The 27686-nt window shown below is 45.8% G+C and overlaps 1 protein-coding gene and 4 non-coding genes across 10 annotated transcripts; 3 read left to right on the top strand and 2 right to left on the bottom strand.

Annotated features, from left to right (window-relative positions):
• Positions 1-250: 250 nt before the first annotated feature.
• Positions 251-18002, bottom strand: LOC142363837 (zinc finger protein 692-like). Of its 6 annotated transcripts, XR_012765997.1 has the most exons (7): positions 17687-18002; positions 17473-17598; positions 17063-17188; positions 16709-16976; positions 16496-16603; positions 16298-16369; positions 16188-16205 (listed from the first exon to the last, which is right to left on the bottom strand). XR_012765997.1 is itself a non-coding variant. In XM_075440867.1 (4 exons), the coding sequence occupies exons 1-4, from the start codon at positions 17881-17883 to the stop codon at positions 1772-1774; spliced, it is 528 nt and encodes a 175-aa protein (XP_075296982.1). In that variant the 5' UTR covers positions 17884-18002; the 3' UTR covers positions 251-1771. The 6 variants fall into 6 exon arrangements, 1 of the variants encoding a protein (XP_075296982.1); XR_012765999.1 differs by lacking the exons at positions 16496-16603; positions 16709-16976 and adding an exon at positions 13013-13228 and having other exon boundaries at positions 16007-16205; XR_012766000.1 differs by lacking the exons at positions 16496-16603; positions 16709-16976 and adding an exon at positions 13013-13228 and having other exon boundaries at positions 16007-16202.
• A 6074-nt stretch (positions 18003-24076) lies between these two features.
• LOC142363907 (U6 spliceosomal RNA) lies at positions 24077-24183 on the bottom strand. The gene has a single exon (XR_012766034.1). It is a non-coding gene; the product is annotated as a U6 spliceosomal RNA (small nuclear RNA).
• Positions 24184-25077: 894 nt separating this feature from the next.
• TRNAM-CAU (transfer RNA methionine (anticodon CAU)) lies at positions 25078-25149 on the top strand. The gene has a single exon. It is a non-coding gene; the product is annotated as a tRNA-Met (tRNA).
• A 1226-nt stretch (positions 25150-26375) lies between these two features.
• On the top strand, positions 26376-26447 carry TRNAQ-CUG (transfer RNA glutamine (anticodon CUG)). Its single transcript has one exon. It is a non-coding gene; the product is annotated as a tRNA-Gln (tRNA).
• Positions 26448-27088: 641 nt separating this feature from the next.
• TRNAQ-UUG (transfer RNA glutamine (anticodon UUG)) lies at positions 27089-27160 on the top strand. Its single transcript has one exon. It is a non-coding gene; the product is annotated as a tRNA-Gln (tRNA).
• The last annotated feature ends 526 nt before the right edge of the window (positions 27161-27686 follow it).

The raw sequence follows: 27686 nt of genomic DNA, 5'->3' as shown, positions 1-27686 counted from the left end.
GACGGAGGAGCACACAAGCAAAAAACACTTTTGGCTATAAACCGTGAGGCCAGTGCTAAAGCATATTTAGGTCTATATATAAACACAAACACTGCATTGTAACAGCCCAGATAGCCTTACCGTATTTTCAAGGATGTTTTGTTCAGAAGGGTTTTTTTGTTGTTTATTTGGGCTTTTTTACAGTACTGAGGTTCACTGTTACTGTTCATTCAAAAGACATTCAAATACTTTCTTCAGTCATACACACATGCTCTGCGGGAATTTAAAATAACCTTTAAATATGCTCCGGACAAAATCAATCAACTCACTAACAAACACCTAGTAGTAAATTTGAAATTCAAACTTCTGCTTTTGCACATTTGAGTCAACAGAGCTTTACCTGTCGAAATATTTTATGTATGCTTAGGAACAGAACACAGTGCCTGCTACCTGCGGAGTTACGGCAAACCTCATTCTTACCCTTGGGATTGTATCAGCACTTGGTATAAGCAGCTACAATGCCATTCCATACTGGTGAAGTCCATTTATACGATCGCATATGCTCATCAAATGCAGCAAAATATAGCAACAGTTTAGAGCTTTGGTTTCTTTTACAGAAAACTTTTGTTAAATCTTGCCCACACTTTGGTATTTAGAATCAGACTTTCTTCTATACCAACATATGTTTGGCACAGAAAATGTGGAGCATCAGAGAGCCAGTTATGACTCCCTGATTCTCAGCTTTTTTTTTATATCCCTTGGCTCTGCTGCGACTGTAGAAATGTTGTGCCTGCTCTGCTAACAATCGGTTAGGCATCCTGAGGGGTACGCTGGCTGAAAATTACCAGTGGATTTCCATCTCCTAACACACCCCCACACCTGCAGAGAGAGAGACAGACAACGGGCAGACTGGGAGAGCAGCCAGGTGAATTCCCATCAGGCCAGCAGCACTTTCCACCGCTCTTATGGTTGCTCAGTTTGCAACAGTTAAAGGCACTAATGCTACTTTAACATTCTTCACTATGTGAATCACAACTTTGTTCATTTGTATTATTTTATTAATAACATCCAGTACTAAAGTCACAAAGCTGATATACCTTCCTGTTCTTTTCATAATGGAACAGCACAGAGAACACGGCTATTGACCTAGAATGCTGAACAGTTTTGTAACATACGCTGAAATTACTCCTCAAGCGTCCAATGATCAGTATGCTACTCTGCAAAAAGTGACTGACCACCAGCAGAAAGTCTGTTTACTTTTCTATTACCAACATTGCTGAGCAAACAACAAATTCCATTGTCAGAAGCTATATTCCTTTTAAGAGGACAGCTGAGATCTTTCTGCCCATGTTTTTCTAAATCGGTGCAGACTGAGTCACTTTCTTTGTGACCACACAAATTGCAGAGTTACAGGTCACTCCAACCTGCCCACTTGCAGTTCTGTTCTCCACTGTATGAAGCGGGAAACGGAGCAGCTAGATGCGGTGGAACGACTCATGCTTACACGTAATTCTCCAGTGCTGTTCTGGGTGTCTGGGTTCCCCAGAAATCCACTCCTTGAACATAACTTGGTCCTGATGTTGGAGCTGCATGGCAGATACGTGCTATTCCACACACTTTTTTTCCCAGCCAGTTGATGGTAAGCAAAATACATTCTTTTTCTCTGTCTGCTTCGCATCCACTTTAAGTATTCAGGACAGAGCTAGGGCTCCAAGTTACTGACCAAAATTTAATCTTCTGTGGCACCAAGTTGCTGCAGTTGCCACTGAAACTAAACAAAGTCTGAAAAAACTCACTGCACTTCTCCGCTGCTGGCCGTTGAGCCAAGTAGCCCAAAGCTGTCCAGTTCACCTCGAATTATGCGGCAGCACCTGTTTGCATCACAGAAATTAAGGATCAGCAGACCTTACCTGCTCATCTAACCTTAAAACAATCTGACCTAAGTTTAACAGAAATGTGTAAGTACTGTGTAAGGTCTAACCCATTAATACTATTTCATTTGACCCAACTTCCCTTAAACGACTGCCTGTTTTCAGACATGCTCTTTTCTTATTGAAGCTCATGCTATAGCAACACAAGGGCATTCATCTACAGTCTGCCTGTGCTTTGATCTAGTAAACTGTCACATAATCAAGTTTTCTTTCTTCATTTTTCTCATTACATACATGTGCTATGTACTGAAGGCTAAGGAGAGGTGAAGCAGCCTTCTCAAGACGTGTATTTCCACAGATCCAAAAGCATGGAATACTACTAGAGGAACTTGATGAATAATCAAGTAGATTAAGTGACCCTAACTGCTAACTTTGACACAACCAGCATTAAGCAGCTTTTAAAAGCCATTAGGAGCTATTCATAATCTTTTTTATTACAAGTGTCACAAGCTTCCAGTGAGATTTGATTTTTGTTAAACCAAACCGTACAAAGTTAAATTGCAAAACCACTTCTCAGTATCGCTCATATGTGATTTAACAAGATCAGCACTTCAAATACCAAAACCTGCACAACTCAATTAAGAAATCTTTCACATAACTGACATTCTGACAAGCACTTTTTTCTCCTGTTTACTAAGTGAGAAGCTCCTTGTAAGCAGTAACAATTTCCTCCAACACACAGCCTCAAAACCGCTGCCATATAGAACCACGTTTTTAGGTAATCCCAATACCCATACTGGAGCTCTTTATATGCTTAAATTTAACGACGTGTGTAAAACTTGATAGGACTCATGCTGTGATTTAGTCATTTTCTCACAAACACATTTTGGTCAAGGGTAACATGTTAAAAAAGCATCATGTAATTACCACAAAATATTAGAAACAGTGAATGATTGGGATGGTGTGAAGCTCCCTGGCTACATACCCAACCAATTCCTGAAGTGACTTGAATAGAAAATAAACAGCTATACCTCTGAAGTTATTTTTTACAGGCTCTTTTTTCCTTTATCGATGTCTTTCAGATCTCTTGAAGTAACACAGACTGGGAAACGTAATACTTTCAAAAAACATCCAAGATATCCAGAGGAACAGGCTCTTTTTGGAGCGGGAATGGGGAGGAGGACGGAAAAAAGCCATTTCACCTCGACCAGCCGCTTGTCAGTGCACTGCTGACCTCGGAGCGCAAGGAAGACAGCGCTGTACAAGCCAAATCTCGGGGGTTTCACCGGTGCAAACGGGGCCGGGACCCGCGGCGCAGACGACGGCCGCCCCGCCTGACAGGAAACCCCCGCTCCCCTCAGCGCGCCGCGCGCTTCCCGCCCTGCTACCCAGCGTGCCCCGCGCCCCCACGGCGGCGGCGGCGCCCCGCGCGCTGAGGGAGCGCGGCCCAGCGCGGAGGGCTGCGCCGGTGCCTGCTGCCGCGGCGGCGCCGGGATGCGGGCGGAGCGGAGCTGCGCTCGCCGGTGACGCGTGTTTGTAAACACTGCGGGGCCGTGGGCGGGGCCGGGAGCGCGGCCCCGGTGTCTCCTGTGAGGAAAAGCGGCGGGGGTTGAAGCGCGTCTTTTCGGGCTGTAAAAGCGGTTTCGTGAGGCGAGACCTTCACCCGCGAGCGGCTGCGGGAGGCGCGCAGGCTCGGTTAGTGACCAGAAGGCGAAAGCGCCGAGCCCCGACGCCTCGGCTGGCTCCGAGCGACGGCAGCGGACGAAAATTCCGATGAACGCCTGAAACCGAGCGCGTCCCGCCCAGCCTCGGAGGGCGATGGCTCGCAGGGCAGCTCCGCATCCCGGCACCGCAGAGGGGTGTCTCAGAGCCGCAGCGGCACGCGGTGAACTGGAAACGCGAACCCCCCTGGCTCTGCCTTGCGTGAGGTACGATCTTCGCCGAATCAGTAGCTAATTCATCTTCACACTTCATTTTTTTTAACACCTCAGAGAAAACTGGACCTGATGATTCCAAAGCATTTTTAATGTTTCCTTACCCTCTTCTAAAGGACAGAGTTCTACCACTATGAAGTCTCGAAGCACAGAGAAACCGAACCTCATCAGTTGTAACACTTAGCTCTATTTAATGTTAATCATTAGTTACTGCTATTAGTTATGACCCCATTTAAGCAGAATTCTACCGTAAGATTTTTCAAGTTAACTTGCCATTTTTTACCATTGTATGTTCATCCTATCTCATCGCTTGATCAAGAGATGCACAACAACTCGTGTTTGAAGTAAACACTTAGAAGTACCTGGTAAAACACACCCGAGACCAAACCGACAACTTTTCCATTTTTGCTGTCAGAATAGGTCAGTCCTGCAACAGCACTGTGGGAAGCATCTTTGTGGCTTTTTAATTCTTTGCGAGCTCAGACTGTATAGCATACTTCTTATGCATACACAGCTGTACGTATTGGAATAAAATGACGTAGCCTTCCATGAAAGCACAGAAAGGCTGGCACTGCTCTTGCAGAGGAACAGCCCCGCTAGAACAGATCGAGTCTATTCACCACGACAGAAGAATTTTTACTCTTCCTTAATTTTGAGCCGAATTCTTTTCCTGTCTCCTTTTAGCACTTCCACATCACATACCTTTACAATACGGTATCATAAACAAACTAAACCTTGCAAAAAAAAAAAAAAGCAGATTAAGCAGCCAAGGTCCACCTTATCTGGAAGAGACGTTTCAGGCATCCGAAGGAGGTAACTGCAGCGATACCACTACACATGGCAGATGCAAGTTGTACAGAAACAGTCATAGAAGCTGTAGTTTGGGTGGCAGAAAAAAGCAGGCGAGTGGGAGTGGAGAGTGTAAGATAGAGTAGGCAAATGAGTAAATGATAAAGTGATTTACATTAATCAAAACCAGACAGGAATTCTAGAAATGTGAATAAGCTAAATGAAACAGATAACCAAAGGCAAATTAAAACCAATACCAAGTGTAAACGAATAAGCATCAACAAGAAAAATGTACTTGAAAATACTGTTTTCGTGACAGAGCATTCTAATTTAGGTTTGTCATTTCAGGAGGAATGAAATGAAGCTTTTATCAAAATCAGTTTGGTTTTTGTTTGCTTTTTTGTTTGTTTTTTAAAATCAATGCCATTCCCTCAGCCAACAGAAAGCCCAAAAGAACAGAACCATGAAAAACAGAGATGTATTTTTCTTTAAGTCTGTCTTCTCAGAAATACTTCTTACTCCGTCCAAAAGGGTAACTACAGAACTAAGCAAAGTTCAGGGAAGAGTTGCTGAGATGATGAGGTTATGAAAACACTATTACACAAAGGTTAAGAAGTTGCAATTGTTTTCCATAGAGAAGAGACAAATGTTACCGAAATCATGCAAGGCAAAAGCACAGTGAGAACAACCTCATGTTCCATAAACAGATATTGTAAGATTCCTGTAAGACAGAAAATCGGCTGAATTCAAAGCACACAAAGAAGGATCCTATAAGGAATATGATGATAGCAGCAGTATTTTTCACATCCATACAACGTAGTTAGCATTATTATTTTTAATTGCATAGCCAAAGCCTGAACAACTGAAAATAGTAAATTTTCTGTCCCTACTAGAAGCCCTACAATACAAGGGCCACTCTTTTCTCTGTTTACACAAAACCAAAAGAATTGGTCTTGCCCGCAGTTGCGTTTGTAACACTGACACAAGACGGAGCTGCTTGCGAGACTCCTTTTCCTGAACACAGAAACAAGATACAGAAGTACATAAGCCTCGGGTCTGGCCCAAGAGATTTTTCTTACGTTCCTAATAAATCTCAAAATATTCAGAAAGGTTGTTGTATTTAATTGCTTTTTCTGTGAAACTTAAGTAAGTTTACACCTAATCTTCAAAGCGTAAATCAAAGCATTTAAAGATTGATAGAAGGGAGAGAGAAAGTCACACTATTAACTTCTTTTGGGGAGGGGAACACTTCAACAGTTTCTTCTTGTAAACCAGTTTCTCTGTGGGCAGCCAGAGAAAGAAAACAGATCTACAGAAATCTGGATGTGGTGTAATTAACTGATTATTTTCTTCCAAACTGGATGATGAGAGTAAAACTAAAAGACTACATAAATGATCTGAACAACAACAAAAATAAATTTAAAACAATTTAGAAACAAATGCAAAGAAATGCTGCACTGGACTGACTGAGCCCTGTGCAAGTCACGAGGTGTTCAACCACCCTCCAGAAGCGGGGCGAGAACCACAAACATTTCTGACAGGACAGAGAGGAGTCTTTTCAAGATTCAGAGTCATCTTCACATGTCTAGCAATACATAAAGGACAGCACAGACTGGTCGGAGATTACTTTTTTTTCTTTAAGGAGATGTCAAAATAGCAATACCAAAATCCTTTTGACGCTGGGAACAAGAAAAAACATCAATGAAAAGCAATTTACATCTACTACAAATAGAAGCGAATGTTAAGGCAGAAAGATGTCACTTACTTCTACATTTTCACATGGGTCATACATAGTCACCACTCTAAATGTCAGTCCCTCAGGGAAAAACAGAACAGAACACGAGGAATATGGTTCCCTTCCACAGATATTCAGAATACCAACACAGAGCCACTGAAATACCAAGATCAGGAGCAGAAGACTGAAGATGAGTCTCGGCAGTCAGAAGGACCGCTACAGGCGGTGCGTTAGAGACCAGCCAGCCAGCACGCCTGTGATCAGAAAGCCACTGATGCTGAGAGACAGTAATTACTGACAGATGTCCAACAGGCAGAGGACTAAACCTCTCCCCTGAGGACCCAGGTTCTTCAGAGCTCATCTCCTGCTCTACCACAGTTTATTTTGCTAATTGAATTGGTCTGTTGTTATTTTGAGATGATGCTCTTCTATTTGCATGTCATGCTCAGAAAAAGAACGATGCAACAGACTATATTCAAATCAGCAAATAAACACTCCCCCTCGTGACTAGGATCTGGAGTTTCTTACCCATGTTCCTGAGTGTCGTGTACTACACAGCATTTTGTGAGGCAGCCCTGTTGCCAACAGGAACTGCCTGTTTGGATCATGACAGCACTGAACCGAAGAAGAATGTGAAACAATTCACTTACAATTTTTACAGTTGCTTCAGTTAGCAACATACTCTTTTCAGTTAGCAACATACTCTTTTCAGTTAGCAACATACTCTTCATCGGTTGTTATTAAAGAACTGAGTAAGATGCAAAGATAGGTCAAGGAAAAATGAACACGTTGCTCAGGAAAAAAAAAATAGAAGAGAAAAGCCTTCTCAGCAGTAGTCATGGAAAGCTAACACAAACAGAAGCATTTACATACATGTAACATATATACACACAATAATAAATACTATGAAAATACATTTAAAGCTTTTCTGACTATAGCACTAGAGAAAAAACTGTAGCACGCATCAGCTACATAGCACAGCATACACCGCAGCATCAGCTAAGGGACTTTTTGGTCTTACCATAAGCTGGTTATGCAACCTGAAACTTGCTGAGTACAAAAGCTTTGCAGTTTACTACTGAATATACAAGATGCTAATATAGCAACCATAAAACCTGAATATGGTGAAAAAAAAATCTAGCCATTTTCTATCAGGATCCTAAGATATAAACAAAACTAAAAACCGTGAGTAGAAGTAGAGTTCAAATATTCGTAGGCTGCAGCTAAAGTATACGTATTTCCCTTTCCCCTGATGGCACAAACTTCAAGTTGAAATCAGTTAACTTTCACACATAACCAATAACTTTTCTAATTCAAAATATTTTTGCAAAACACTTCTCCCCATAAGAATATTAAATTTTAGAACTTGACTGTAAATAGAACTGCTACACAAATCCTGCACTGCCGACTGCTTGCATTTCCTGGGGGCTGGTCAGTGCTGGAAGAGGACTTGAACAGTTCAGCTAACACAAAGCCAGCAGCTCCATGGTTTCACTAGTGTCTTGGCAGGCTCCATGGTTTCAACTGAATTTTTAGCTTCCTTCTAATCAGTTTCAAGGGACTACTTGTATTTTCCACCCATCACATCCCTAACAGCATTTTCATTCAAGTTGCCTTTATTTTCCTTAATAAAGCTTTTTTTATTTGCTCCCTAGAAAACACTTGGTAAGAAGCTGTCTGCAGGAATCAAATCGATTACTGACGTAAGCACAATTATGCCAACTGACCTGTGACAAGTAACTCCATGCACTTCCCTTGTCATATACTGTCACGGAGCTCTCCAGTAATGAATTTATTTGCAAGTTTGGGGTCAGTGATGGTCCTCCCATCTCATCGACCTTTGGGTGGGTTTTTTTTGTGTTGTACCTCCTCTAGCTTTAAATAGAAATGTTGATCAATAGAAAAGCATCTTTTTTTCATTTCAAAAGGGGGAGCTTTGGCCCACTCTCAGGTTGGACAAGCTTTGAAGGCAGCATTATGAATTTAGTTTGCGTTAGTATGACGATACCCAAGTACTGCACTTACTTTAATAGCCCCTGTACAACCAAAGCACATTTCTGTAATGTCATGTGATGTATACATTCTCATTCTTTCATTTCTCCCCTATTTTGATTAAACAAAAATGCAAACAAATACATATAAGAATGTTCTTCCTATAATTAACACCAGCAGCAGTCTTCAGTTACTTCTAGAGATACCATTTTCCATTCACAGCTTTTCGACTTTTTCTGAAAATCAGACATCTGTGATTCTGTCCATCTTTATACAAACCTAAAAATGTAAATACAGCAGAAAATCTCACTCCATTAATTTTCTTCCTTTGTAAGAAAAGACTGAAAGGCTATTATTTCCAATATAAGAGTTACAATAATTCCTAAGCCAGAGTTTTAGTACACAAGAGGGGAAGAAAAACATGTACCATGATAGAGATGCATACAGTGTACTATTCATCACCCAGAAACTGTAACCGAATAAAACAAGATTAGAATGGAGATAAGCAGGAGAGGAGAAAGAATCACTGGACATCCAAAACAGGAACACATTTTTATCTATTTTTTTTTCCCCCCAATTCCCGATACAGAATTTTAAATAGAAAACTTACCCACTTTAAAAACTCATGGTTTCACTACATCATTAAATGCATTAACACTGCATTGCATTTTAGAACCCAACTTTGCCATTTTACACAACAAAAAAGATCTGATATAAAAAAGTAATCAGAATTTGAAATAACTGAATTTAAAACATCTACTAATCATCCTCACAAACTTTTATTTCCCCTCCTCATTCCAGTTTGTTGGGGTTTTTCTAGGAAGGGATGAGGCAAAGTGGGCAAATAAAGGAAAAAGCTCTTAACAGCAGCATTCTGGAAGCTCATAATTTAAGTTATCCTATTTCTAATGCTCAATAGGTTTTTTACTTTGTCACTGAAAGTAGACATTATTTGCCTAAAATCCCGGAATAATTTGACATAATAGTTTAAGTAACTGGATCAGCTTTTATTCTCAACGCTTTTATGAATGACTACAAGGTTAAGAGGTGTTTCACATCACAGATGAGTACGTAGCCGGCAGTTCAGTGGCAAGCTTTCAATAGCAGTGTCATTTCCTGCGCTCGCCGCTACTTCCCATCCTCACGGCACCTCCCGTGGTGCCAGCAGATGTTTGTGTGGCTAAGCGACAAACCAGATTAAGGAAATGACAGGAATGAAAAAAAATGACACCACCATTCTGAGGGCGAGTATTTGTAGCCAGATGAGTTCCCGTCTCCAGGTTTACCACACGGACTCGCACGCAGCGTGCGCTCTCAGAGGGAGAGGCCATGGCGAGACCAGAATGAAGGCCCGGGCAGGGACGGGGAGCACAGCGGCTGCGTCAGCGGTGCTGCTGAACGCCAGTCCCGGCCTCCCCCTACAAACACCCATCAGACTATACATCAGAAATAGTTACGCAAATCTTTATCTTATGACCAGATTTTTAAAAAATGCTGATTTAGGACTACTTTAGATACAGGTAGACAACAGCTACATGAATTACAGAACAGTTACATTTTCTACACGTACTTAAACGCACACCTGACTGCTACCTCCACAGCTCTCTTAATGTACATCAAAGTTCACAACCAAAGTGCAATCTGTCGAGGTATTTGTGCTCAAATTGTGTCCAGGCTCACAGCTGGCAGACCACACTAACATACTGATGAGAAATTTCAGGATGTTAAAAGACTAAAAACATTTTCACCTACGAGAATCATCTACTGCAACTGGTACTTTCAGCTGCCTTTTTGGAAAAGACAAGACAAATCATTGGGATATATCAGATATGTTGCACTCTATTATCCACAAGTAGTTTTATCTAATTTGGGATTAAAAACAGTGCGAGAAGTATCAGAGTCACCCCTTTTTTATTTTTCTAGATACCCTAGGCAGTCTATAGATAAAACTACACTGAATACTGCATGGAAAGCAAGACTGCAAACACCACCGAGTGGTAGAGTGATTTTGATCTCTTACATGCACATTAATTTTACATTTATACACAAGAAGTACAGAAGAAAGTCTTGCTTTATGACCTAAATAAGGTAGCAAAGATATAAGACTTCTCACATTTATCAGCTCTATCTGATCTCAGAAGCGTCCAATTTATCTGTTGAATCCTCAGCTTCATGAAAACACAGTCCTCACTACCCAGAACTCTGACTCCTGCAGTGGTGAGGAATCTCTCTGGAATTACAAAGGGATGAAATATTAATAGCTTCTGCTGAGACATCAGAAAAGAGAGGAAGCAGGCTTGTATCGGCACAGGTAACCACTCAAACCACAAAATACATTCAGGTTCACCATTCCTCTCTAACCCACATTACATTTACACATCTCAAACTGAAACTCCACTACTCCTACCTTCGGAATTCCTCCTTTGATGAGTTTTCCCTTCTGCCATCCACTGGTTGGTATTTTCAGCAGTGACTCATGAGAATGTGCTTAACATGATGCACTGTCGAAACTCGTTTGGGGTGCCTTGACTTAGAAGCCCAACAGACATGTCACTAACAGCAGACACAGGACATGAACATCTCTTGAAAAAGTAATGACAAGTATCCTCACATTTATGATAGCATTTTATACTATTAAATCAGACGCGATCGTGCCTTATAAAAGTTACACTTGGAATTTACTCCTATTTTACCACAAATAAAAAAGAGGAAAGGGAAGCACCTTGAAAAAGATGATCTACTAGGCATGAAGAATTCAGAATAAAACCAGATTCCTGCATCCCTGTTACACTCTTAAATCATGTGTCTATTGGAATAGCAATGTAAACAATTTTTACAGATTTAGTTCTGACCTTTGAACATATTCAAGTTCATCAATTCCCACAGAATTTGCAGAAAAGCTTACTCAGCTGTTCTGACAAAAGCATAGCCGTTGCTCCTGTCACATTCTTGGCAGAAGCAAGAACCATGTTTCAGAGTCATTACCATTCACTATTCTGCAAAATTTACTGGACAATATTCATGACAAGATCCTGCTCTACAGAAGTCAGATATTCAAAAGTACATGTTGATATAACAACCCAAAATATATCATCCATGGATATTATAACATTACAAAAGGAAATTTTAAAGTCTACTTTTCTCTTGACTTTTCTTCAGCGTGAAGTGCTAGTCTAGTGGGAGGGTTTGGGGGAAACATGGTATGCGCTGAACTGTACTATACTGAAGTACTGTGCACCAGAATAATCATTATACCAGTAATTTTATGCAGCGAGAGCACCTCAAAACATCACACGTTTGCACTATTAGTTTACTTCCACAAGTCGTTAAAGAATAAAATATTTGTTAGAGTGCATTTATAAAGGCACAAGAACGAGGCTGAACAGGCTGACAAGACGGTGCTCCAACGCCACAGAAGGGCAGAGCTCCTTACTGAAAGGGGCTACTGCAGTTGCAGATTCTTCTGCTGATCTTGTAGGCTCTGGAGGAAAATGTAACTGATTACAGAAGGCTGAGTCCTCTTCCCTTTTCGCTGTGATGACATGGACAACAACAAAAATTCAGAGCGCGCTGAAAGACACTTCACGGAGAACTAGTGTCACTAGTCATGCTTCTGTGAGCCAGACTGAGTCACTTCTATGAATGACTGCTTGGCAGTCAAAGAAAAATTTGAAACGTACAGAGCAAAGAGAATGTAGAAAGACATGGGAAGTGGCCTTTTCATTTTGAGAAAGCTTCAACAAATTATCTTCTCTGACTCAAAAAAAAAGCCATCTTTGCAACATTTGGCAAAAGATACATTGTTAATAAGGTAACATTGAATTTTTATACTTCAAGAGAAGAATATTTAAGAGCAGCAGTTTCTTACAGCATGTGAAGTAGCTCATTTTAAAAACTGAATGTTGAGTGTAATGGTCTAATTAGGGGAATTTCTCCATAGAGAGAGGCTGTTCTAACGTAAGTTAATGGGAAAACCCAGCTGGCTTGAACACTGTAAAATCAAGACCTAAACACTTATGAAAGTGTGCGGTTAAAGAAAAAAAACCCAATCAGAAGACTGTGATCTGTCCTTCTGACAAACATGTACTGAATACAGCCATACTAATTTCACCGTTTCTCCGTTAAAAACGTCCCAGGATTACTCATACTTAGTAACTACAAAACAAATTCAGAACTGCCAACGCTATTCTGTTGAACTTCAGTTATTGAAAGTACTCCACACTTCTTTCATCTTTGTTAAGAAAATAATTAAGAGGCAGCATTTATCAGCTTAAGTAGTATCAAAAGCCAAAGGAAGAGATCAAATTATTCAGTAATGAAACATATTTAGATGAACAACACACTGTCTGATCTTGATTACTCATTGTTTAGATGGCACGAACACCATGCACTATACAGCCCAGCGTTTTTACCCATGATTTTTAAGTGCAAAACCACCTTCCAGTATGGGGGGTATGTTAAATTCATTCCCCAAGAAAAAGCATTCCAAGAAACGCAGTCAGGACGGAAGCGTGCTTGGTGCTGCAACTGTTACTGGAATGTTGGTTTTATTTTAGCCCTTTGAGTTTTAAATATGGGAGGAACTTTTTCATTAACACGACCTACAGAAAAATTAATAAATTCTGAGTAAACTTGAGCAATACTTCTTAGCATTTTGGCTTGTTGTTTCTTGTTGCCCTTCTGAGAACCATGTACAGACTCTCACAGTGAAATAATCCGCTCCACGCACTTTATTAATGCTAACGTAACACAACAGAACTTTAGGTAATGAAGTTTAATGTGCTGTTCAACAGGTAACACAGAATTCCATACTACAACTTACAGTAATTGTTTATAGTTCACAATACCCCTCACAGCAAAATCAAAATGGACCAAAAACCACCCCAGTATTGTTAGGCAAGAGCTTGATTTTCTTCTTGCTGGTCACCCTGAAAAGTAACACAATGATAATAGTTACAATGTGACATGCAAACACCTAAATACCATATGTTTGCGTTGCTTCACAAAGTATGTCTAGGCAAGTACTTTCCCTTAATATAACCTTCTAACTTTGAAATAATGGAAAATATTTTACAATAACTCCATTTGTGCTTTTATATGGGCAACGTATGTGATCAGATCAACTTCTTACGTTTTTCTCGTGTATATATAGGTTTCACTAGTGAAATACAGATAAACATTTAGCATTACAATTAAGTAAATTATTTAATTAAGTGTCTTAGACTAACCACGAAATTTTCTGCAAGGAAAAGCAGCGTTACGCATTCACTTTCAAGTTACCTTAGTGAAATAACCCCAGATAGTGGTTTGTTGGGGGGGAAGGTAGGGGGGTTTATTTTTTTCCATTAAAAACAAACTGTGAGCACTAAAGACCAAAACTAATACATGCAGAGTCTTTTAGTTCAATTAAGAATTGTTATTTTATACTTTGGCAAGACTTAGAGAGTCTGAATGCAGACTAGTCAAAACTCAGCAATGAAAAATCAGTTTGTTGGCAGAACACAGGAAGCTGTCCTACTAAGTACATTATTTTATCTTTTTTTTTTTTCTTTTAAATGGAATTTTAGTGTTACTTTCCTGCTTGCTAAGAAACTCCCCAGCTGTTCACACTGGTGTCACGGTAAGTCTTCAGCATTAACAGCTTGCTGGACATTTCCTCGAGACTGTTTATTTTCTTTCCAAGTGAGGGAATTATACTTTACAACTGCCTTGTCTGGACAGTAATCGTCCAACTCTTCAGACAACCGATTAGTTAAGATAAAGAGAAGTTCTGCAACACAGACTCTTGCAAGATCCCATGATTGTGAGAGACGTTATGCAGCAAAAATAGTTATAAAAGGATCTGCCACTACCATTTTAGGAGAGACAGGAACTGAAGCTGAAGTCTACCTTCAAAATAGGGGCTTCCCAGCTAATGATTTAGTAATGACTGACACCAACTCATCCTACCAGTTTCAGTCTTCCTCACCAAACTGCTGTGACACTTTTGAGTATTTATTTTATATCCATATTCTGTTTCATTTCTTAGTCAATCAAGGTAAAAAAAAAAAAGATACATTCCATAATCAAATCCCAGGAAATTCAGTTCTATCATGACAATGTGTCTCATTAAAGGTAAAGGAGTTTTTGAATCTCTATCACTCAAAGGCTGCAGAAATAAGAGAATCTCAAATCCCCCAAAGCTTCCTTGAAAAACCCTATCCAACTACTTTGACTCATCAGTTTTCAACCTTAACGCCAGAGTAAATAACATTAAAGAAAAAACAGTAAATCATTTATTATCTGCTCTGACAGTTTTGCAACTGTTACATGTAAACCAGAAAAGTAATTTGAATCTAGTTCATTCGTACTCTAAATGCTAAAGTCGGAAGTCAACAACAGAAGTAGCATTAGAGAAGAACTCAATGTATTCAGGAACCTAACCGGACACGGTTCAGTAACGCCTCCCTTGGCTATGCCCTGCTAGTAATTCTTTACATCAGGTTTCTGTACATTCTTTTCTTCCTGTGCTATTTCAACATTCCAACTCTTCATAAAAGCCAAAACTCAAAAAGACATACCATTTCACCTGGCAAAAACCTTGAAATCCCTGCTGCTTGACTCCCTCACTGTTTCTCCATTAACTTCATTCTCTAGAGCAACCTCTGAAAGCTAGCATCATCAGGCAAGACTCCATGAACGAGACAGAAACCAAACATTAAAGCCACTGATGAAGCAGGTGAGTTCACATGTTCTTGCTCCATTATCTTTGATATTTTGAGTTCCTTAACAGTTAGCATTTAGCCAACCTAAAACTAGACTAGATAGTAAAAGGCCTAGAACACAACAGCTGCTCTATAACTATTCACTCAGAATTTGTTAATAAAGCCCCTTCCACTACCTTGTTCTTTTCCTGGCCCTTATACAGCAGCATAGAATGAAAAGACATACTCCGTAAAGCCCAAAACAATAACAGCAACAGGAAAACACGACACCCAAATGCCTGGAAAGCAGGAAATACCTGCCTTCACCTCCACCCTTCAATAGGAAGTGCAGTACCACACCTTTAAAAACAAGAAGAAAAAAAAAAAAAGTATACATTAACAGAACCACCATTCTCTTTCAAAGGAAAACCACCATTTTCTACAACTATTAAGAATTTTGCCCACCCATCTGAAAACATTGAGTTAGTAATTGAGTTTAGTCATACTTTTCAGACCCAAGTTCACCTACCAACATGACTTTGGGCAAATCACTTGACCACTGTACGGATATCCCACAGCCAGTGAGCATCCCTCAGTAACACCATCCCTCTACCTCACTGCTATACTGGGAAAGAAAACCAAACCCGAAAGCATTACCAGCGATGTGGTGTGCCGTTATCTTCCTCACAGAGAGGCTACACAAGTACTCCCGGTAGGTAAATATTCCCTAGAATAACACAGTATGCCCTAGGATGTCTGTCCCACAAAACACCTCGTATTTTTTAATCTCTGTATTCTTAAGACAGCTGCCATTTCTTAGCTTTGTACAATTACCACCACATAGATGCTGATCCTTTGTCCAGCACCTTCACAGAGATATCCTGAGACTGTAACAAAGCATGATACGCCTTACCTTTTAAGGTAACAGAAAGTTGTTCTCATACCAATCAACTTTTCACAATATTTCTCACATCTCAGAGGACTGAAATAAGCAATCAATTCAGAACAAACCCTCTGTCTCACCTGCATCACATCAATCCCAGGAATTCAATTATTGCTGCACTCCAAACTAAAATTATATTGCCAGAGAAAAATGTGATTTTGAAGAATGCACTGGCATTTGTCAGCTTCATCAGCACTGGTATTTATTTTCTCCTGACCTAGCTTCCAAGAATTCTTCTGTGCCACAGAATTGCTTTCAGAACCCCAACTTGTTCACCTACTAAAATCAGAAGTAAGAAGAATTAGGAAAGTCACAAGCAAAACCACAGTGGAAAATGAGATTCAGACAAACGTGCTGCATGCGTTACGTACTTCACCGTATTAGCGCGGGGTTTGGACACACCATGCAATGCCAGTGTACTGTCCTAGGTTCTCTGTGTCCCCCTGCACACATTAAAAGATACATTTTTTTAAAAAGCCATAGAACTACAACAGGGAAGAAATTACAATTATTCAGTAACACTGTTGCGGATAACTGAAGCCTAAACAAAGAGTAATGGACAAGCGTACCTATTGGAGGCTCCTCTGATCAACTGTGAATGCCTCAGCTACTGATGATACTGCAGTAACAGAAATCAGCAGTCGACTGATGGTGTGGTTGCCTCGTTGAGCACGGCACTATTTTTAGATAGGTTAACATATCACTTTGTATGTAACATCACTTGGTCAACAACGAAACATTTTTCTTTTGAGAAAAGTTAAAGTACATGCAATTCCACTTGCCTGGAGACTGTACTACTGTAAAAATCTAACTGCTTGCTGAAGTGACTAGGGTACATGTAAGGTACTAGCTATTTCCTTGTTCCACTTGTGAACCTCGTACACAATTACGGAAGGCAGTCGCTGAACAAGTCGGTTTGCTGTGTGTACTCTAAGGGTCTCGCAACTCTTCCAAAATGTCTCTCAGACTCTCGTCTCAGAAGGACTGGACCAACCATTATGCACCAAGATGTATTTAGATAATGAATCAGAGTATGAATGGCATGAGTTTCTAATAAACAAAATTAAAAGTGATAATAAAATCAATGCAAAATACTTTCAAGTGTGAAACGTGCAAAAAATCATAGTATCACTAACGTCTCATCTGTGTCTGTCAACAAGCAGTCATGCGGCATCTCTCTCTCTTCTTTCACAGTTACAATTCTCACATCTCCAAGCTCAGGACAGGCAGATTCTTTAGACAACTGGTCACCAGTGTCATACCTGCAAGTACAACCCAAACTGGTCAGTGAAACATTTTTTTCTGCAGAAAAGCTTTGTTTCTGTTTCGTCTAGGCTAGTACTACGTACTCAACAATACAAGCACACAAGTTATTCTACAAAGGATATCCAAAAATCTCCCATTTTAATAAAATTAGCCGTGTACTTTCCTCTTTCTTATACAACTTCCACTCCATTTTTTTTTAAGTGTCAGCTATGGTCTTTTAAGTGCTATCCAGAATAGCATTCCATCCGCCCTTCACCAACAAAGAGAGCATGCTCCTCACGTTCCATCCGCTGCGATCAAAGAGGTGCTGCCTGCCAACGCCCGCTCTTCTCTCACAGTAATTCTTCTCACGCCCTCGGGGAGGGAGCGGACCGGAGCTTGGGACACTGGGTCGCAGCTGTCATACCTCGAAAGGAAACACACAGCCGGTATTAACGCCAACAATTATTTACTCGGCATGAGGAAACAGAGGAGCGTTGCGACGGTCTACTCACAAGTCCAGTAGAAACCCTGCGACTTCCGCATCGTTCCTGAAATCCAGCTTCTCCTTAAGCGTCAGCCACCGGTCGATGTGGCTTCCCACGTAAATCCTCGTTTTCCCCCTCCTTCTGTCCAGGCTTTGCTTCCTCTTCTTCTTTTCCAGGAAGGACAGCACCGGGGGCCTCCCGCACCTCTTCGGCGGCGGCGACATCGCGAGCCTGCAAAGCACGGGCCGGGCTGCGCCTCGGCAGGAGCCGGCGGCCGGCCGCCTGCTCCCGGGGGAGGGGGGCAAGGCCCTCAGCCAACGGCAGCGGCCCGCAGCAGCGCGGCGCCTGGGAGCGCGGCCGGCCCCGGGCCGGCGACAGGCCCCGGTCGGGCGACAGGCCCCGGTCGGGCGACAGGCCCCGGGCCCCCGCCGCGGCAGCGCCCCGCCGCACCCTCGCTCCCCGGGGCGGGCAGGCGGTCGCCGCGGCCCCGCCGCCACCGGCAGCGGCTGAGGTAAACACGGCGCACGTGACCGGCGCGCGCTGATGACGTACATCTCACGTCGCCAGCGCCGGGAGGCACCGTCCCGCCGGGTCCTCCCCGGGGCGCGGAGCGCGGCCCCGTCCCGGGGCGTTACAGCTGCTGAGGAACCCGCTGGAAAGCGCTTTCTGAGCGGTAGAACAGGCGGTTCGCCCGCGCCGGTGGCGCCTGCCGGAAGGGCGCTAGGGACTCTGAGGTAACTCTGCGCTCCGCGCGGTGCTGAGGCCCAGCGGACGCAGGTAACGCGGTAGATATTTTTAATACTCATTTAACAGCGGAAGTAAACGTGATACAAACAATAAAAAATACACTTTTCCCACAACAACTCCCAGTATGAACTGCAGAAATAGCGATTTCACCGTTTGGTTTATCAGCCTTTACCATTTTACCCCCCAAAAGGCCAGGCTCAGAGACAAAACGAGAACCTTCCCCTGCAGGGCAGGAGCCGTTTGAAATTCGGGTTGCCTGTTGGGAGGGAGATACTAAATCAGGGGCACGAGGACAGAGAAAACGAACCGCGGGTTTGGAACCCGCGCTGTCACTCCGCGCTGTGACGACGGCACCGCGCACAGCCTGCGTGCCACCAGCTGCCACGCGCTGCGGCCCGCACACGCTGCTTGCTCAAATAAATCACCGCAAAGGCAGACCAAGTCAGGTAGCAATACTGATGGGCAATTTTGCCTAAACAGCGAGAGGGACAACCATACCTGCCAATTTTTTTTTTATTATTTCTGTCAGTTTTGGTAGACTCACAGTAACAAGTCAAACAAGTTAGCTCCAGAACTAGTAGATGACTTACAGAAACATTTATTTGCACCTGCTGAAGCAGCTGAATAACTTGACCGAAACAAAATCTTTTGTTTTTTGTCCATCATTTACATAACTTCAAAGTAAAGAACTTAAGAAAAAAAAGCCACCACATCCTGAAATATATTTCACTGCCTTTTATCATTTACAGCAACAGTATGTGAGCGAGTGTGCGAGTTAATAGCAAGTTTTTAAAAAATTATCATAGCATAATAACAGGTTCTCTCAAAGTAGCACAAAGTCTCAGTGATACATGTATATACAGATAAGCCCTTGTACTTTACCCTTTTCATATAAAGTATGAGGTAATTCCTCCTCTGTTGTTATTCCTTCTGTAAAATACATACTTGGTGATACTGTTTCCAAGTACATCTGACGATTTAAGAGGCTTTTCATACTTCTTTCTTCTGATCACCTTCAGAAATACAGTTACTGTCTGGTCTGTATAAACAGATTCACATTGCAAATAATGGCAGTGTGGTAACCACTAAAAGCCGTTGTGTGCGTATGAGTTCCCGCTTACCTTTATCTACAAAGCTGCCGGGGGAAGCAAGGGGGTACCGACAACATTTACTGCTACCAAGTGGTTTGGAAACAAAAGCAAACAAACACGCAGCAACTCACCTTGTATGCTGTTAGTAAGTTAAACAAGCTACAGCTGTTATGCATGCTGGTAAAGTTAAAAACAGCATTTCAAAATAAAGGTGCGTGTCTGTGTTCTCAATAAGGAATTAATAGGTAAGAAAAAAATCAAAGCTTTTAGGTAAATGTAGCTTGCAATATTTGTGGTTTTTTTCTGTTTCTCTCGTTACGGCAGTCTGCTAGCCAGCATTAGTTTCTCATGCTTCAGCTGATTGTGGCTGTGTGACAGACACTGCAAAGGAATGCTTTTAATCCCACCAATATTTATATTAATGTTGATTTTACCACTTGGATGTCCACGTCAGTAAGCTTACTATTTTGCCCCTGAGCTGTTTCACCCAAGTCCTTTACTGAGCGTGCATTCCTAGTACAATGAAGTGTATGCTGCAGAGCAGCAGCAGCTGCCACTTCGGAATGAAATTTCAAAGGCAATACCCCAGGCTCAGCAAAGGTTAAGGTTCACTTTCCTCCGCAGCAATGCAGAGAAATGTATCTGACGCACCAGGTGCAGCACACTGCCGCCTCCTGAACCGCAACCGCAGCCGCGCAGGAAAGAATGTCAGAGGTTTATATAGCTCATAGCAGTCTCTCCGCTACGTTACTTCAACTCACTCTCTCCTCTTACCATCAACCTCTCACTGAAAATCCTGGCCAGACTATCACCTTTCTGCTGATAAATATTTCACTATGCTTGATTAGTTTCCAGAGCAAACGTCTTCTCTTTGAGCTCCTGCATATTTAGCTTCCAAATGTAAGCACAGAAATACAGCTCTAATGTACTTTACAAACCTATGAAGCCCGCTGTCTCCTGAAGCGTGTAATTTTCAACATAAAATGCCCTACGTTGCTACAAGAGCAATCGGTAAACTCAGCAATATGTTTAAATACCCTGTTTATTTACTGTTTTATACATACTTGTGAGACAGGATTGAGAAACTGCTCCCTGGAAATGCTAATGCAAACTTCTTAATATAGTAAGTAATTCATCTACGTAATAGAATAAAAACCATGCAGAGACCAAGGTAATCTAGCTAAGTAGCCTGTTTCCAGAATGCACGGGGATGCCTGATCCTTCGCCTGGTGTATTCTCCCAGTTTCCAGCTATCAGCGATTTAAGGACTTTGGAGGCAAGCGGGTGAATCCGAACCGTTACGTTAAGCAGGCATGGAAAGACCTACGCTCCAGGAACGGAATCCCTTTCAGACACTACTTAATATTTGGGCCTTCGTCATATCCTACTGCAGGGATTAATCACTTTGCTTTTTGAGCCATTTCTTACAAAAGTGTTATTCCTAGACAAAAAGTGACTTATCACACTAGCACAAAGTCATACTTCCATGTTGCAGTGCAATACTGATACCCCATTAAAAAATACAGCACAGCAGTGATATTAATTAGCCCCCCCCTCAAAGACCAACTCTCTCATCAACAACTTGACCAGTCTGTTTCGTTTCTAACCTGAAACAGAATCAGTGGCAACTGTTTGATATAATAAAGAGAACTAAGAATAAAGTTGAAAACCACAGGGATTATCACCCCACACTTCACTCCAGCAAGAGTCTTTGCTTGTGTTACAATCGTTAATGCTGTCAGAACAACCCAATTTATTAAGAACAGGCCACAAAAGACAGATCGACACAAAGGTTTAAGGCGCAGGCTTTCAGAAAGCGTGCTCATTTTCAGAATCGAGCTCCCAGTCATTTGGGCCTTCATGATACAAAACAGGAACTACTGTATTCTAAGAGATTTTTAAAAATTAGCTGTACAGAAGTCTAGCAATATCTGCAGTCTCATTGCATCTTGATCCGTGTAAACTAAGTAATACAAAAGTAGAATTTCTTACGTTTTACCGATCACTGCTGAGGGTGATTCATCGCATTTCAACTCTTTCATGAGCTTCGTATTGTCAGTCCTGCAGCTAAGTTACCACTGTCATGTCTGCAAAGAGTTAATAACTAATTTTTTGTATTAAAAAGCAATTAAATTATGCTGTGTAGTACCTAACATGCAGTGAAAACTTTCATGCAGAAAACATGAAGTAAAAAAAGCTGAAACAACAAGCAGAGTAATCAAACCAATAAGCTAGCACATTTTCACTGGAGAAAAACAGCATCTCAAACAATACATTTGCTTCATGTTTCCTATTTTTACTTTCTCCCCCTCACCATCTGCTTCTGTTCTGGTTTTTCTTCCAAAAAGCATCCACCTCGCTTAGCTTCACTCACCACATCACAGAATTCAGACTGAATAGAAGCAAAATTCCCAATGCCAAAGCAAAAAAAAAAAAAAGTACTACCTATTCATAAGAGGCCTTCTAAAAATAACTCTGATTTTTCGTACAATAATTTTAGATCTCTGAGAGCAGCAGTCCATATTGACTCAGTGCTTTGCTACACATGTGGTCTTTACAAAGGAAGCTGAGATTTTTGGCCGTCAGTACCTCTGGATTGTCCCTCTGCCTTCCGTGCTGCCATTTTTGCCAAATCTTCCTCTGTTCTTTTGGTAGCCAAAAGAGTCCCCCAAGTGGGATACCGCAGCGTGGAGAAAGAGCACAACACACAAGAATTTCAGCCGCTTTCAGAGTTCTTCAGCAAGAGAAAGCACTACTCCGTCCAGTCATGGAAGCCACCTTAGCAATGCTCAGATGGATCAGTGTTTCTCTAGGAAAACCCTGGCTCCAGGAGCCCCCCGGGAGCCAGCAGCACCCGCGGCACCGCTCTTCGCGGCTGCGCACCCTCCCTGGGAGGCTGCAGCTGACGGGCGCTGCTGACCCAGCAGCACAGCAGCCTCTGAAGCAGCTCTGTCACGACGACCAGGAGCTGCCAGGGCCCTGGCCATGGGGGCAGCCGGGGTCCAAGGAATCCTCAGCGTGGGCGAGCGCCCTCAGCTCTCCTCTCCGCACGCAGCCCAAGCACGCTTTTTTGCTGCTTTTCTGACAGTTCTGACTAAATGTAAAAGCACTGATCGCTGCACCAGCACAACACTTCCACGTTTTAATGCCGACACACGGCGAGTTCGACAGAGCAGAATCCCGCTGATGTCAGCACACGAGCAGAGGTGACTTGGTTAGCTCTGCGGGTAACGTTAGCCAGAAATCTACCCCACGTGTCACCGAGCCACCACTTCTGGTGAAAAACTGGAGGCAGGAAGGCTTTGCTGCAGAAGACCTGTGCGGAAAAAAAAGCGGTTCGGGGAGAAAACCCCACAAGGCCGCTCAGCGGGGCCGCAGGAGGCCGCAGCTCCGCCGCTCGAGCCCCCCAGGCCCTGCAGGCCGCAGCCCCGCTGCCCAGGCCCTGCGGCCCCCACCCGCAGCCCGGCGAGGGGAGCCCCGAGCCTCCTACCGAAGGGACCTGATGGGACGGGACGGCGGCAGCGCAGCGCTTCCCTCCGTCCCGGGGAAAGGCCGCCCCGCCACGTGGCCTGGGAGCAGGCGCGAGGCTGACGACCCCACAAAGCTGCTCCCGCGCAGCCGCTGTCTGAGGCGCGAGGGGCCGCTCGCCGGAGGGAGCCGAGGTGGGCGCAGGTCCCGGGACGGGCCCTGCCCCGGGGGCTGCTCGGTGCCCGGTGGGCAGCGGGGTCCGTCCCCGGGGCGGATCGGTCCCGCAGGGCCCCACTCTCCGAGGGCGCAGCGCTGTGCGCCTGCTCCGTGTCCGAGTTCGCTCGGGAGGCAGGTGGGAAGGGGCCTGCAGTCACTTACAAAGAGCAATACGAGAAATACAGCAGAGCACGCGCCCAAGCTTGACGCGGAGAGTGCCGCGGTTTTTCTCCTTGACAGCATGAGCCGAGTCAGAACCGAATCCGGCGGACCGAAATGACGGAGGGAGTGGGAAACAGAGAACGCTCGTCACTTCAACGCGTGACATGCGAGGGTGAGGAGAGCCCCTGCAGCACCAGAACCCGCACCACACCGCATCCAGGGAAAGCGAGAGCGAGGGGAGCAGATGAAGTGTGGGGAGCTTGAGAAAACACAAAAAGTTACTGGCCAGGGGCAGCGCTGAGCTGAGTCCTGAGGCCAGTCCCTGGCGAGCCGAAAAGCTGGCGACAGATTGGCTTTGTGAGTTGTTTCTCCGCTGCAGCCATAGTAAATCTGAGAAGTCGTGCTGCGGTCAGCGCACGTGCTGAGGGAAGTTTCTGGAGCCAGCTGCCGTGTTTGAAAAACGTGTGGGTGCGGCACTGGGGACAGGGTTCAGCAGGCGGGGTGATGTTGGGGTGGCGGCTGGACTGGAGGAGCTTGGAGGTCTTTACCAACCGTAACGGCTCTGTGACGCTGTGACCCTGACCCTCGGGAGGGAGCGCGGGAGAGGCTGAGCCAGGGGCTCCCCGTCCCGGTCACTTCGGGGCCGGGGGGCACCGGGACGGGCTTGGAGCGTGGAAGGGCTGAGACCTTGCGTGGGGGCCTTCCTCTCTGCGGAGAGGGGAGGGGGAAAAGAAAAAATATGGAACGCTTCACGAATTTGCGTGTCATCCTTGCGCAGGGGCCATGCTAATCTTCTCTGTATCGTTCCAATTTTAGTATATGTGCTGCCGAAGCGAGCACGAACACTACTGCCGCTCCTTGGGTATTTGTGGCCCGGTGTTGCGGGATCTCTCAGCACAGGGTGACCCCGCGGTACGGGCAGCGCGGCTCCCCGTTCGCGCGGGACCCTCACGGTGCTTCCCGCCGTGCCGCCGGTGCCGGGGGGCGGCGGGGAACGGGGAAGGGGGGTTGCGAACGCCGCATCACACGTCCCGGCTCTATGCAAATACGCGCAAAGCACTGTGGGGCGGGGGCGGCTCCCGGCGCTCACTTGCGCTGGCGCGGGGGTGCGTGGCAGGGCCAGGGGTTCGGTTCCAGGGCCTGACGGTGGGGGGGGCCCCTCGCAGGCGGTTCCGTTGCTGTGTTCCGGGGTAGCGTGTCACAGAATCACAGAATCACAGAATCCCAGCATGGTCGGGGTTGGCAGGCACCTCTGCGGGTCACCCAGCCCAACGCCCTGCCGAAGCAGGGTCACCCAGAGCAGGCTGCACAGCACCGCGTCCAGGCGGGGCTGGAATATCTCCAGAGAAGGAGACTCCACAGCCTCCCTGGGCAGCCTGGGCCAGGGCTCCGTCACCCTCAGAGGGAAGAAGTTCTTCCTCATGTTCAGACGGAACTTCCTCTGCTTCAGTTTGTGCCCATTGCCCCTTGTCCTGTCGCTGGGCACCACTGGAAAGAGTCTGGCCCCATGTCGGTAGTCTTTCCCCGGGTGAGTTTAATGTCGGCTATCGGTGGCACCGTGCTGGTAGGTTAAATCGTTCGCTGCTGTTTCGAGCGTCCGTTGAGCCCACGGGACCCCGTTAGCCGCAGGGGACGCGGGGAGCGGTCGCGTCGCTCCCCGCACGGCGGCGGCGGGGCGGCGGCAGGGGGCGCAGTACATTCTAAGGCCAGGCCGGAGAAGCACTTGACAGCAATAGCAGAGTGGCGCAGCGGAAGCGTGCTGGGCCCATAACCCAGAGGTCGATGGATCGAAACCATCCTCTGCTAGCTCCAGTTTTCTTCGGGTCCCGGGCGGTCGCGTGTCACGCGGCACCGCTACGGGCATCGGCCCCTGCACCGGGGTCAGGTTGCGGGCGTGGGGCCGGGGGGTGGTCACAGCGCACAGTTTTTTTTCCTAAACCATCTTGACAAGGTGTAGTGCGGTGGGAGCGAGTAAAAGACAGACAGACAGACAATGCCGCGGTGTGATGCCTGCAGCCTCTGCTTGCAGTGCAATTTGATGGTATCACAGGTCACAGAAGGGTTTCGGCTGGGAGGGACCTTTAATGCCATCCAGCCCAACCCCCTGCCACACGCAGGGACATCTCCAACCGGATCAGGTTGCTCTGAGCCCCGTCCAACCTGGCCTTGAGTGTTTCCAGGGATGGGGCATCGACCACCTCTCTGGGCAACCTATGCCAGGGCCTCACCACCCTCATCATAACAAATTTCTTCCTTTTACCCAGTCTAAATGTCCCCTCTTTCAGTTTGAAACCATTCCCCCTTGTCCTAACGCAACAGGCCCTGCTAAAAAGCCCGTCCCCACACTTCCTGTACGCCCCCTTGAAGCACTGAAATGCCGCAAGGAGATCTCCCCGCAGCTGTCTCTTCCCCAGGCTGACCAGCCCCAGCTCTCCCAGCCGGTCCCCCCAGCAGAGGGGTTCCAGCCCTCAGACCGTGGTCGTGGCCTCCTCTGGCCCCGCTCCAGCAGCTCCAGGTCTTTAGCCACGCACAAAAAGCTCGTTGCATACGTTTGTAGCTTTTCCCTGTCTGGCCCGTGGAGATGAAACGTTCCGCTCCCTGTGCCCCAGTCAGTCAGCGCCGGGTGAAGAAAAGGCCTGGGCAAACTCAGACAGTAGTTGGGACAGTGGTCCCTGCTGCTTCGCACGTGTAGCAAGTGAACACTCAGCCCGAAGTGCACGGAAGCAAAACGAGCATCCAAACGTGACGCGCAAGCCAGCGCCCACGGTGCTGACAGTCACACTCCGGCTGTAACCGGCGTGATCTGGGAAAGGGCTCGGCAATCCGGTTTGGTGCTGAGGTGCTGCGAAGCGTGCGTTATTTTCAGTGCTGTAAAACGTGGCGATTAGCGACCAGCGGAGCTGTGAGACGCGCCGAGTGCGCGGGAGAGCAGCACACCGAAAGCCTGGCGTACGAGCTGATGGAGACGGCGGCTTTGTCCTTTTTTTCTGTGGGATTCCCTCAACAGCAGCAGCTCGGGATAACCAATAGGCGGTTCCATGGTGTAATGGTTAGCACTCTGGACTCTGAATCCAGCGATCCGAGTTCAAATCTCGGTGGAACCTGACAGTTTTGCCCGCGGACAGGTTTCTTTACTGCCCACCGTCACGGAAAACCAGTTTGGGGGAGACTGGGTGCATTTCACGGGCTGTTGGAATGCCGTAACCTACCGAGACGCTGGGCTACGTGCGAAACGGCATTCAAGTAAGAGAGAAGGAGAAAGAAACCGTAGGATTTCCCCCCCTCTGCATTTATTATTCATTGCGGCGAGGTTAGTGCATTCCTACACAAACCGCCTGAAAAATCTCAGACGTGCCGTAGGACGCCGAAGCGCCAGGAACTCCTTGTGTGTCTGCCCCGCGGACACCCCGTGCGGAGCCAGCCCCGCGTCGGGCGGCCGAGCCGGAGGGCTCGGGGTGCCTCTCCGGAAGCGGCCCGCAGCGCGGCCCCGGGATGGCTGCGGTGCGGAGGCACCGCCGGAGCCCGGCCGGGACGGCGGCACCGGGCCCCGCCCGGCTCCCTCTGCCGCTGCAGCTTCGCGGGGGGGTCACGTTGTACCGCCCGGCGCACCGCCAGGGCAGCGGCCGCCGCGGGCGGGCCGCGGCCCCGGCCCCGGCCCCGGCCCCGGCCCCGGCCCCGGCCCCGGCCCCGGCCCCGGCCGGGTTGGGCTCGCTGTGGGGCCCGGCGGCGGCGCGTGCCACCGCGCGGTTCTATGGTGTAATGGTTAGCACTCTGGACTTTGAATCCAGCGATCCGAGTTCAAATCTCGGTAGAACCTACACCGCGACACACGGATTTTGTTTTAGCCCCGCGCAACGAGGCCCCGGGAGAGCGGCCCGGCCCGGCCCGGCGGGCAGAAACCGGTCCGCAACGGCGCGGCCCGGCCCGGGCAAGGCCCGAGGAGCCGGACCGCCCAGGGTTTGCCTGGGCCGGGACCGTGTTGCGCTGCTCCTGGTTTCCTTCAGCCGAATGGACAGCTACACATGTAGCAAGGAGATCAAATATAACCTCAAATAGTTTTTACTACGGTTTAATTACATCCTTCATTATACTTTACCGTTGTCTTACATGTTATCTTTTTTGTGAGAAAAAAATAAGTGATTCACACTGAGGAAAATCACAGTTTTCAGCAGATAAACGTGCAGGATTTGGACCTGACTCTTCAGGCGCACCCAGCTGCTCCCTTGGAAGCCAGGGACAGAAACGTGGCAATTTCAGGGTGGGTGGGATCTCACAGATCCAGCTCTGCAGTTTCAGGGGGTATTACCTCTGCGTTGCTGACACAAATCCTCAGTATTTATTTT

The sequence above is a fragment of the Opisthocomus hoazin genome, chromosome 21 (genome assembly GCF_030867145.1).
Source record: "Opisthocomus hoazin isolate bOpiHoa1 chromosome 21, bOpiHoa1.hap1, whole genome shotgun sequence".
Lineage (NCBI taxonomy): Eukaryota > Metazoa > Chordata > Aves > Opisthocomiformes > Opisthocomidae > Opisthocomus > Opisthocomus hoazin.
The sequence above is the reverse complement of the archived record's forward strand: the minus strand, read 5'-3'. Positions and strand labels throughout refer to the sequence as shown.